The sequence below is a fragment of the Felis catus genome, chromosome A2, assembly GCF_018350175.1.
Source record: "Felis catus isolate Fca126 chromosome A2, F.catus_Fca126_mat1.0, whole genome shotgun sequence".
Taxonomy (NCBI): Eukaryota; Metazoa; Chordata; class Mammalia; order Carnivora; family Felidae; genus Felis; species Felis catus.
Window position 1 is genome coordinate 113,990,672 of NC_058369.1, and position 12,574 is coordinate 114,003,245.

Below are 12,574 nucleotides of genomic sequence, written 5' to 3' on the forward strand. Positions count from 1 at the left end.
TGAAGAAAAGAGTTCCTGGATGCTCTCTTCCTAGGTCTTTATCATTAGGGCAGATAAACTGGTTATATGTTAAGGGGAGTAATATAGGTGTGTGTATTCCTAATTCTCACAGTCAAAAAAGTTGGCAGGGTTATTTGTTTGTCCTCTCGGCCTGGACAGGAGTGTTTTGAGAGAACACCAGGAAATAAGAATTTACTGCCTTCCCTACCGTCATAAGTAAAGCCTGTTTTCAGTTAATCAAAGTTATTTGTAGTCTCAGGAACAAAATGCAGTCTGATGGAGATCCATTTATGGCACATTAAGCTAATTTTTTTTTTTTTTTAAGCTCTACACCCACCATGGGGCTTGAACTCAGGATTCTGAGATTGATTTGCATGCTCTCCGAATGAGCCAGCCAGGAGCCCCTAAAATGACTATTTTTAATCAAGAGAAGATTTAGATTAGATTAGACAGTAATTGATAATATTTCTCTCCGTATGTGTGTGTGTGTATGTATGTATGTGTGTGTTTATTTATTTATATAGTACTTTTGAGAAATATTCCTTAGCCCTGCTTAACAGTTTTTAGATCTCCATTTTAAAGTGTAGAGTTGAATGACATTTAGTGCATTCACAATGTTGTACAAACTTCACCTCCCTCTACTTCCAAAGTATTTTTTTTATTAAAAGAACTTTTTTAATGTTTATTTTTTGAGAGAGAGGAAAGAGAGAGCCTGTGAGCAGGGGAGGGGCAGAGAGAGAGGGACACACAGAATCCGAAGCAGGCTCCAGGCTCTGAGCTGTCAGCACAGAGCCTGACGTGGGGCTCAAATTCACTAACCATGAAATCATGACCTGAGCTGAAGTCGTATGCTCAACTTACTGAGCCACCCAGGCATCCCCCCAAATATTTTTATCACCCATACTTAACAATTTTAGTTGTTATATTTTGAATAAAATTTCCCAGTCATTGCCTGAGTTACTCTCGCAGAACACTGGGATGAGACAATTAAATTGTGTGGGGACCTACTAAGTGGTAATTAACATTGTAGTGATGAGGCTTGTAACGTAAACCATAAAGTGACAGCAACTTTGGAGGCATGTTTTGTGCCTGCAGTTTCATGGACTTGAGTAAATTTCTTTAGGTCAAAAGGTATTTTCCCACCGAGTATTGTGTTACTATTTACTTGAGCTATGCAGGTATCTGCACCAGGGCTGTCCTGAGTGGCTGCTATACACGGACCATGTATGGGGCCTTCCAAACCCATAGTAGGTCATCTATAGGATAATCAATATAAAACAGAGAGAGGATCACATTTAAGTACAGCTCTGTTGTTTTGCTTTGTTTTCTTGTGAATTGAATTTAGGAAAAAGACCACCCTCACATTCATGGTGATTTTCTCTCCTTTCAGCTCTCCTAGAAGCCCAGGATGTGGAGCTATTCCTGAGACCTCTGAGAAGACATGTTCAGTGTCTCCAGGAGACAGAATTTCCACAAATCCGTGTGCTCATTGCCCCATTATTTCATACCATCTGTCTGATCTGGAGTCATTCCAAGTTTTATAATACTCCTGCTCGGATTATAGTTTTATTGAAAGAGTTTTGCAATCTCTTCATTGACCAGGTGTGTAGTTCTAAAAAATAGGAAGAAGAGGAATCATTGCCATGTGGTGGGTTTTATTAAGCCAGTGAAAAAAATAGTCTAGAGTCAGAACACCATTTTCCTTTCGTTTTTCAGAAAAGACTTTTATGGTAGCAAAGGTTAGGTGACTTTCTATTCTAAATGGCAAAGAAGCTCTGGAAATTCAGGTGCATTCAAAGGACAGTTTGTCATTGGATTTAATACCCTACCTTTGTTCAAGGAGAGTTATGGTGTCTTCTAAGAAAAGACAGATAGGCATAGTGCTTTCTTATAGCTTTCCCTTTGGTTTCCACAGGAACACTGATACACTTTTGGAAAATAAAGTAAGTTAAGAAAATCTGGCTGAAAAAACAGTAGTGAAGTTGTATTAAAAGTACTGATTCATTATTGATGTTAAAACATCCTTGCTTATAATTTTCTACTCTTCACTTGCAATATGTTTTTTTTTTTAATTTTTTTATTTTAAAGAAAGGGCAGTGAGCAGGGGAGAGGGGCAGAGGGAGAGAGAGGGAATATTAAGCAGGCTCCATGCTCAACATGGAGCCTGATGTGGGGCTCCATCCCACAGGCCTGGGATAATGACTTGAGCCAAAGTCAAGAGTCAGACACTCAACTGACTGAGCCACCCAGGCGCCCCACTTGTAAAAGTTTTTTTTTTTTTTAAATTAGACTTTCTGTGAATTTTCACTCTTTGTGGGTCCATAAAATCAGAATATTACATAATTTAAGAGCTGAAAGATACTTGGAGGGTACGTAATCCAGTGGTTCTCGGTTGGGGTGTGTCTTAGTCTGCTTGAGTGGACATAACAAAATACCACAGACTGGGTGGGTTTCTTTTCAGAAATTGTTTTCTCATAATTTTGGAAACTGGGGGCTCAGATCAAGGTACCATTATGATTATGTTCTGGTAAGAGGTATTTTTTTCCTGCCTTAAAACTTTTCTCTGTGTCCTCACATGGTGGAGAAAGAAAAAGCTCTCTTCTTCTGTTCTTACAAAGTCACAGTCTTGTCAGATTTGGATCTTGCTCTTATGACTTCATCGAAGTTTAATAACCTCCTTAAGGCCTATTTCTAGATGGTCACGTTGGTGGTTAGGTCTTCATCCTAAGAATTTGAGTGAAGACAGTTCATACCACAGCAAGCTCGATAGCAGGTTGTCTAGCTGAACCACTAAGGAGTTTTTGTAAAACAAATGTCAGAGAATCAGAATCTGTATATATAGCTTAGATTTTGAGATGTTAAGAATGCTTTCCATGAAAAGCGGATTGCCTTCAGCTGCAACTGACAAACTGAAGCAAAATTAAAAAAAGTATGAATTCACGTGAACTGGAAAGTCTAAGAATGTAGTAGTTTTTGGAATAGCTTGTTTCAGAGGTGTCAGATAATAATTTCAAAGCTCCCTGCCATCCTTCATTTTGGTCCTTGTGTTTGCCTTTATTTTCATCACATGTTAAGTATGGTGGCTTTTAATAGTTCCAGAAGTGTATCCTTCTAGAAGAGGAACTTCCCTAAAAAGAGGCTCTCTTTCTTTATTAATTCTGGTCCAGTGCATTCTAATTCTAATGGATTCTAATTGCTGGAGCCATCATTGTGGAAGGGGAGATAGGATACTTGGGAAAGTTCTGCATCACTTATTCAGAGGAGGATGGACAACTGTGATTGACCTAAATCCTTGCTCTAGTCTAATGCCTCCTAGCCGTGTTGATGTTATGACTTGCATAGAAAATGAAAATACTATAGTACTTGGGTGGCTCAGTCAGTTAAGTGTCCAACTCTTGGTTTTGGCTCAGGTCACGATTTCATGGTTCATGAGTTTGAGCCCTATATCTGGCTCCACTCTGACAGTGAGGTGAGGAGCCTGCTTTGAATTCTCTCTCTCCCTCTCTCTCTGCCCCTCTTCCACTTGCATGCGCACTCTCTCATGCATGTGTGCGTGCTCGCTCGCTCTCAAATAAATTAAAAAAAAAAAACCAAACTTCCCTACAGAGTGGGATAAGTTGGGAGGGCGTTTGGAACCCTTAAAGTGTACTCATAGACAAGACAAACAGCTTGCAGTTCCCGCTGTCCCAGGTCCCAGAAACTTGCTGTTTTAACCAGTAAAGAGAACAGTGTTGTAGGATAAACAACAGTGGTTTGGGAACTGTGTTCCAATCCAGTACCTGATATATTTTTTTTTCAGATGAATTACCAGAGACTTGAAAAATCACATCATTTGCTGAATTTCCCTGACAATTTAGGGGGAAATCCAGATTAGAAAACAGGTCTCCTGACTTGCAGTCCAGAGCATCTGGAGTATGAAATTGAGTTAGGTGTGTGTGTGCGTGCGTGTGTGTGTATGTGTGTGTCTGCTTTTAAAGAGGTGGAGTTTATGGAAAAGGGCTTTGTACTCAGACCAACCTGGATGCAATTCTAATTGAAACACTGGTAGAGTTAAATAACTTCTTCAAACTTTAAAAATCTATGAGGATGCTGCTTCACTGGGCTGTTGTGAGCATCAGGAGATAACCTAAGTGGGATGCCCAGTATGGCATTTAATAGAGGCTCAGTCAAAGCTATTTCTAAGCTGTTGACCCACAAACTAGTTGCAACTATTGATAAGAGATAACTTGTTGTATCTTATCCTCTCTTCTGGCTTCGTTCTATTTCTTTGCTGTTAGTTAGGCAAGTGTGCTGGATCCTAATGGCTTTGGATCTCCATGTTAAAGACCATGATCCCTACTGAAGAGTGAACAACTATACCCTCAACTTCTATACACCTTTTAAAGGATCTTCATTCTCATTTTGAGAACTGTTAAAGCTTTTACTCCAAAACCCTGCTAGTGGATAAACCCCAGAGCTGCTTATTCACTGTAGTAGGAGGTTTGTAATAAGTCCTCGTTACCTTTAAGCCTGTAGACCTATTTTTCCTGGTCCCTAGTATCTGTCAATAGCCAATTTGCCAAGCTCCCAAGGAAATAATGTAGCTTCCCTTGTTGCTTAGTTACTGTTTCTGGCTTCTCTCCAAGTGTTCCAATGGCCTGATTTCCTTGATTTTCCAAGTGGACTTTGTAGTAAATGTGCCCCAACATGGTAGGAATCAAAAATCAGTAATGAGCCAGCTTTCATACCTGGGTTCCCTAAAGAGCTAAGCTCTCCCCCACTCTTGCCCGGTCATTTGTTGTCTAATTTATATATATATATATATATATATATATATATATATATATATATATACACACACACACACACACACACACATATACACACACACACACATATATATATGTATATATGTGTATATATATATGTATATATGTGTATATATATATGTGTGTATATATATATATATATAGATATATATACACACATACATACATATATATTTTTTCACAAGCACTGTGTAGTGCCTATTACTTGCCAGGAACTCTTATAAGTGTTTACAAAAACTACAAATGTAATCTCTTAGCAGCAATATGACATAGATATTATTAGTAGGTCCATTTGATAAAAACCTAAAGTACAGAGAAGATAAAGAGCTTTTCCAAGGTCACCCAGTTTGTAAATGGCAGTTTCTTACACATTAAACTAGGTTCTGTATTTTATTCTTTTAGAGGGAGAGCATGTGCACTCAAGTGGGGGAGAGGCAGAAGAAGGAGACTCTTAAGCAAGCTCCACTCAGAGTCTGGAGCCCAGTGCAGCCCTCCATCCCATGACCTTGGGATCATGACCTGAGCCAAATTCACGAGTCCGATGCTTAGCCAGCTGAGCCACCTAGGCACCCCGAGGCTCCATATTTTAAAATAATAGCTTTGATTTTTAATTACAGTGTAATATGTGGTATACTAATGATAATTGTAGGGTATTCTCATTGCATGGGATTTATAACAATGGAAATAGTCCCGCAAATCTATCACCCTAAAATTAGCAGTTTTTACATCTAGTTCTCCGAAAATGTGTACATATTTATGCATTTTATCATATCGTTTTTATTTTTTTTTTACCATCTCCTTGAAAAATCATTTTATTGTTGGATATTTAGGTTGCTTCCAGCCTCCTCTTTTATTTTTTTTTTTAATTTTTTAAAAATATTTATTTTTGAGACAGAGAGAGACAGAGCATGAACAGGGGAGGGGCAGAGAGAGAGGGAGACACAGAATCTGAAACAGGCTCCAGGCTCTGAGCTGTCAGCACAGAGCCCGACGCGGGGCTCGAACCCACGGACCGTGAGATCATGACCTGAGCCGAAGTCGGATGCTCGAACCCACGGACCGTGAGATCATGACCTGAGCCGAAGTCGGACGCTTAACCGACTGAGCCACTCAGGTGCCCCCAGCCTCCTCATTTAAAAGCAACATGCATAAAACAACTTGGTATGGGAATCCTTTTTCCTTAACTTGGATAATGGTTTAATATAAATTTTTGAGGTTGATCAAAGGGTACAGTCTTTTCATGACTCCCGAATAATTTTTAATCTTAATTTTTATTTAAAAAAAATACATATTTTAGAAAGAGCACTACTGGGGGAGAGGGGCAGAGGGAGAGAGAGTATCTTAAGTAGGCTCCACACTCAGCACAGAGCCTGAAGTGGTGCTCAATCCCATGACCTTGGGATTATGACCTCAGCTGAAATCAAGAGTTGGCTGCTTGGGGTGCCTGGGTGACTCAGTTAAGTGTCTGACTTCGGCTCAGATCATGATGTCAGTTTGTGGGTTCAAGCCCCACATTGGACTCTGTGCTTACAGTGCAGAGCCTGGAGCCTGCTTCAAGTTCTGTGTCTCCCTCTCTCTCTGCCCCTCAATTGCTTGCACTCTCTCTCAAAAATAAATAAAACATCAAAAAAAATTTTTAAAAAGTCCGCTGCTCAACTGAGCCACATGGGTGACCCTACAAATTCTTTTTTTTAAACGTTGTGTCTATTACATTACTATTATCACTGTGTAAAAAGTTTTTCTGTAATTCACCAGCTTTGAACATTACCATTTTTAAAAAATTGGGGGTGATTCTTTGGGTATGTAGTGGTAGCATGTTTCTTAACTTGTCCCTTGCTTGATTTATACATTTTTACACATTTTGTGTTTTTTATAATTTGATGACATAGCTTTCATATACTTTGTGTTCCATGAATCTGTTGACCTTAAAATGTTTATGAAGCATTTGAACCCTTGCTGTGTTATACATCATAGGTCGTTACCTGGCATCCTATCATCTGTATTTGGCTAATAAATCAGTGCAGTATTCTTATTTTTTGTGATATTTAAAAAAATTTTTTAAATACTGCTTAAGTTGAGAAGGTCTCATTTAAATTTCAGTGTCCCAGCCTCCACTGAAAAGTCAGAGATCTCGCAACACTGGCTCTGCCATCCCCATTGGTACAGTCCAGTGCCAGAGCTTCAGGTGCTTCTTTGGAAAGGTCATGTGCTGTGTAGGTGACCATTGTCTCCACCATTTGCTGTTGTTCCTGGACTCATTCATTCATTTTCATTATAAGCCTGATCCTTCTAGGCATTCCTGTTTCTGGCCACCTCAGCTGATAGCATACTGGAGTTTTGGTAATGGGTCTTTTTTTTTTTTTTTTTTTTAAATAAATGCTTTGTTCTTTATAAGACCTCTGAAGTGGGACCAGAAATTGTTAGATTTACCAAAAATCTGTAGATTTTTTTGTTGATGTGTGCTGATACTGTTGAGTATGAGAGAGTAGAGTGCTCCTGGTTGGATATGCTATAGAGAGTTGCTGTAGGAAACAGAATAATTCAGAGGCTGAGCTAAAAGAGATTTTGAGGTTCACCTAATTCATCTCTCTCCTTTTGCGGATAAGGAAACCGAGCTGCTCTGAGATGATTTAGCTAATACCACAAAAGCAGTTAGTGGCCCCTATCACTGATTACAGCCAGGTTTCCCATCCCTTATTGATGGTTTTTCCCTCAAATATCTCACTTCCCACTGAAAGGTATAGACTGGATTTGCTGATCTATGATGCATAGTATGATTAGTACTATTTAGTACTATACCCTTGTCTTTGGAAGGTTAACTGCTGTGATTGTCTCATTTGTATGAGGGTCAGTCAGGAAGGGCAAGAAATGAACTTAAGGATGGCCTGCCTGGAAGTTAGGTTAGACCTAAGTAATTAAGTCACTGGGGACTTCTGAACCAGAGAAGGCAATTGATTCATCTCCATAGATTTTTTTTTTTTTTTAGCTTCCTAAAAGGATAACAGTGTACATTTATTATGAAGAATATATGTAGATAAAGGTCTGTGGAATCCCTAGCCCATAGCAAAATGTGAACTACTTTATAACATACATTGCTAAGGGCTTACTAGTAGTTCTCTTCTCTGTACAGTGTTAGCAGCATATGTGCAAAGGTTAATTTTCCATGCAGTCTGAGTGGGAAATAAGAGCATAGATTGGGACTCTACAGCTCATAATGAAAGGATTTTATTGTTAGGGGTTTTGGAAATGACATGATTTTCTTACTTACAAATTTATGACAGAGTCTACATTACATGTAAAACGGTGGCTACTAATGGGAGGAGACTAATAGGTTTAGGAAACCTTTAGGAAAAAAATCCTTCTATCTCGTAGGTTGAACTCAATGGCTTTCATTACATGCTCCATTGAGACATGTAACAACTTTCTAAGCAAACTCAAAATTCAAGGCACAAAATTTAACCCTATAATTTATATGAGGTTAACAGACATCAGGAAGAAATAGAACATAAGAGAACCTTTAGAATTTATAGTTTCTTAGCAAATATGGAAAGGAAAGGACAGGAAGTCACCTACATGACTGTGACTTTGGAGACATGACTAGGAGACTTTGGCCAGTGCTACATCAATCTGCTACATAGAGTTGTCTTTTTTTTTTTTTTTTTTTTTTTAAGTAGGTTCCATTCCTAACATGGGGCTTGAACTCATGACTCTGAGATCAAGAGTCAGATGTTGGACTGACTGAGCCAGCTAGGTGCCTCTACTTGAGTCTGTCTTTAAAAAACTCTTCTCCTCTTTCCGTTTCCTTTATTTAAAACTAGCTTATATATTTCCACTAGATTTTATGTCCTCTAATGTGCTTAAGTTCCCAGAAGAACTTGCTCACCTAAAAGAATTGCCAGTGATATACTCACTTATAACAGATCTATCTCACCTTCACAAATGGCCCAGTGCTGCCACCCAAGGTGACTATATATTTAAAGTCCATGATCTCAGAGATTTTTCCTTTCAGCTCGTGTATTTCTTTTTATAAAGGAATAATTATGCAGAATATTTGTGGCAAGAATATCCATGCAAATTCTGACTATATAGTTGTCCTATCTATAAAGCTTAGCAAAAACTTAGTCATTGCTAGGAAGTATAAATTCAGAAATTGGAGTCTCAGTCTTCTGTACATTGTCCTAATATATACACATACATCATTGAAACCCAAGCGTCTGAATTTCTAGAACTTTTTTTCTCACAGCATTGCTGGCCCAATTGTAGACATTTATCATTTAAAAATGATGGGGAATTTTTTTTTTAATGATTAATTGAAACTGGTGTTTTCACTAAGAAATAAAGCATATTTTAAAAAATAATCTTTTTAAAGCAACTTTATTATATTTTTTTGAGAGTGTGTGCTCACGTGCAGGGGAGGGGGTGGGTAGAGGGAACATTTTAAGCAGGCTCCATGCGCCATGCATGGCCCCATCCCACGACCCTCGGATCATGGCCTGAACTGAAATCAAGAGCCAGACACTCAACCGACTGAGCCACCCAGGTACTCCTAATCATATTTGTTTTCCATTAAATCCTAGGCAATAATTTACCTTTCACCTGAAGACCTTTTGAAAGGAGAAGTCGAAGACTCTTTGGAAAAGGTGCAGGTGGCCATTAACATCTTCAAGACTTTCAAAAAGTCCTTTTTCAACTATAGAAAGGAACTGGCAAGCTATTTTATGGGAAATGAGCCAAAACCATGGGATTTCCAGTCTCAACTGGTGTTTTGTAGGTTTGACAACTTTCTGGACCGTCTCATGAAAATGGAGGTATTCATTTCTTGACCTGCAATTTATTCATACTGTAGGTGGGTTAAAAAAAATCTTGTAGTTTTTTCTATTATTCAGGAGACTGTTTATTCTATATGGATGGGAGAGTAGAAGATCTTCTTTCTCAGTTATTCTTAGGAATTGCTCACAAGGTCAGTGTTAAGATCGTTATATAAGCTTTACATTGGTTTCTTTTTTTTTAAATTCTTTTTTGATTGTTTTAGTATACTGAGTATAAGTGAAACTGCTGTGTATCAGTGACCTTTCACTTATAGCTTAGCAAGCTCTTGGAAGACAGCTGTAAATCATGAATCTGTAAACTAAATCCTTTTTTTCCTTTCTGTGTTTAATGTTTGACATTGGGATTCTACACCTGGAAAATCCATTTGATAATCTAAAATACCACATTCTCTTTTATTATATATATATACATAGACTATAAAAATATTAAAGCCACTTATAAAAAAATAACATGGAAATATGTGCTGTGTATACATGTGTTTCAGATATCTAAAGAACAAACAATGAATACACACATGGACACACACATTTGGGTGGAGCCAACTGGCTGTTTTTTTAATTTTTTAATTTTTTTATGTTTATTTTTGAGAGACAGCATGAGTGGGGGAGGGGCAGAGAAAGAGGGGACATAGGATCTGAAGCAGGTTCCAGGCTCTGAGCTGTCACCATAGAACCCAACGTGAGGCTTGAACCCAAGAACCGTGAGATCATGACCTGAACTGAAGTCAGATGCTTAACCAGTTGAGCCACCCAGGCACCCTAAGGCTAGGGTTTTTTTTTTTTTTTTTTAAAACACGGTGGAACTGTGGCAGTGCCTTAAATTCCTTGTAAAGGTCTTTAGAGTAAGTTTGAACTTTCTTATTAATATAAAATTTGTTGTATTTCATTCAAATTTAGATCTTAATGTTTTGAAAATCCTCATCACTTAATCAGCTTGAATGCTTCTTAAAGTCTGACTGCTAAATGCCTAACTGCAGGCAACTTGTCACCCTTCCTTAACGGTCCTATACCCTCTTTCATTAAGGGAGGTGATTCATTGCCAAGTGTAGGCAGCCAAAAAGAGTTTTAGATATTACCTGGGGATCTGACTTACAATCAGAAGGGCACAAAATTAGGGAATCATACATTTAGCTTTGGCAAAGTAGGTGTTGCAGGCAAATACCTGCAGTTGTTAGAAAATTCTTACAAAATGTGAAAATGGGAGTATGATTTTAAAAATAGGCAGTACTGTTGTTCAACTGAGCCTAGGTGGCTCAGTTGGTTGAGCATCTGACTTCGGCTCAGGTCATGATCTCACGGTCTTGTGGGTTTGAGCCCCCGTGTCAGGCTCTGTGCTGACAGCTCAGAGCCTGGAGCCTGTTTCGGATTCTGTTTCCCTCTGTCTCTGCCCCTCCCCTGCTCTCTCTCTCTCTCAAAAATAAACATTAAAAGTTTTTTTAAAAAATAGGCAGTAACTTTCTTCAATTAATAATTTATATTTTCTATCACATAAGTGTCCATTAGCTCGCCAATTTTGAATGTTTGAGAGCGTTTTTTCTTTGCAACTTTCAAACGTTCTTGTCCTGCTCATGATGGTGGGAAGATCTTTATTGTACCATGTTTTTTCAAAGGATATATTTGTCACCATATTGGAATTTGAAAAGCTGGAAAGACTTGAATTTGGTGGTACCAAAGGAGCGATTTTAAATGGACAAATCCACGAGATGACAGAAGAATTCATGGAACTCTGTGAAGTTTTTAAACAGAGCACTTACGACCCATCTGATTACAGTAATATGGTAATGCTGTACCTTTGGATTTTCATTTCATAGAACCCTGTAATTTGAAAGCTAGAAAGGATGAAAGGTCACATTGGTAATAAGTATCGTCTGGTACCATCTCTCTAGGATGAAAGAAGGTAAAAGACTTGCCCGAAGTCTCTTACCTCCTTAATGGTAGATCAGGGACTGGAACTTGGGCCTTTGCATGTAGAAGTTAGAACATTTAGAACTGTTTCTTTTTTTTTTTTTTTTTTTTCAACGTTTATTTATTTTTGGGACAGAGAGAGACAGAGCATGAACGGGGGAGGGGCAGAGAGAGAGGGAGACACAGAATCGGAAACAGGCTCCAGGCTCTGAGCCATCAGCCCAGAGCCTGACGCGGGGCTCGAACTCACGGACCGCTAGATCGTGACCTGGCTGAAGTCGGACGCTTAACCGACTGCACCACCCAGGTGCCCCATTTAGAACTGTTTCTAATGTTACAGTGGAGTCACTGTGGATGTGTTTCTTGCTTTTGTGTACTAAAAAGGAACTTTCCACGTTAACTCATTTCTGTATGACTATCTGATGTCTCTGTAACTTGTGTGTTTTATTTTAGCCTTTTCCTGAATCAGTGGGTAATTTTTTGGTCTATTTGAACATTTATTTTCAGTTCATTGACTACATAGATGATTAACATATATATCCTCTCTTGTATTTTTTATTGTTACTCTTTAGTACTATTTATAGTTGCAGAATTTCAATCTCAAGGAAATAAGGGGAAACTTAGCAGACTTCAGCTGCTTCTATTTTCTGCCACTCCTAGCATGTTGGTAGCCAGGGAGTTACTGTGAGCATCCCTGCAGCTCTAGGATAAAAATAACCTAATTTCAGTTGTTGGCCAGCAACAGAGAAGTCCGGGTACCAAAAAAAGCAAACAAACAAACAAACAAAAAAAAACCAAAACAAAGCAAAACAACAACAAAAAACCCCAACTCTTACCTTTGTTGTTTTATACAGAATGTGAATTTATTCACTAATGTGTTTATATTTGGTCAAATAATCGATTCTTTGAAACGTCCAAGCACAGTATGTCAGCCTCATTAAGGACAAGATCAACAAACCTTCTGAACTGTAGTCAGCTTTTGAGAAGCAGAAGTAATGGTGAGAGGCCATAGCAATTGTGCATTCTGCTGTT

General features: G+C 38.5%; 1 protein-coding gene across 9 annotated transcripts in view; it reads left to right on the top strand.

The window, feature by feature from the left end:
• The window catches only part of DNAH11 (dynein axonemal heavy chain 11), a 372,548-nt gene that overhangs the window by 22,697 nt on the left and 337,277 nt on the right, over positions 1-12,574 (top strand). For all 9 annotated transcript variants that reach the window (XM_045052477.1, XM_045052478.1, XM_045052472.1 and 6 more), the window contains 3 exons: positions 1,391-1,602; positions 9,386-9,616; positions 11,248-11,415. In XM_045052477.1, the coding sequence (XP_044908412.1) occupies positions 1,391-1,602; positions 9,386-9,616; positions 11,248-11,415 (611 nt within the window). The remainder of the gene's footprint in view (positions 1-1,390; positions 1,603-9,385; positions 9,617-11,247; positions 11,416-12,574) is intronic.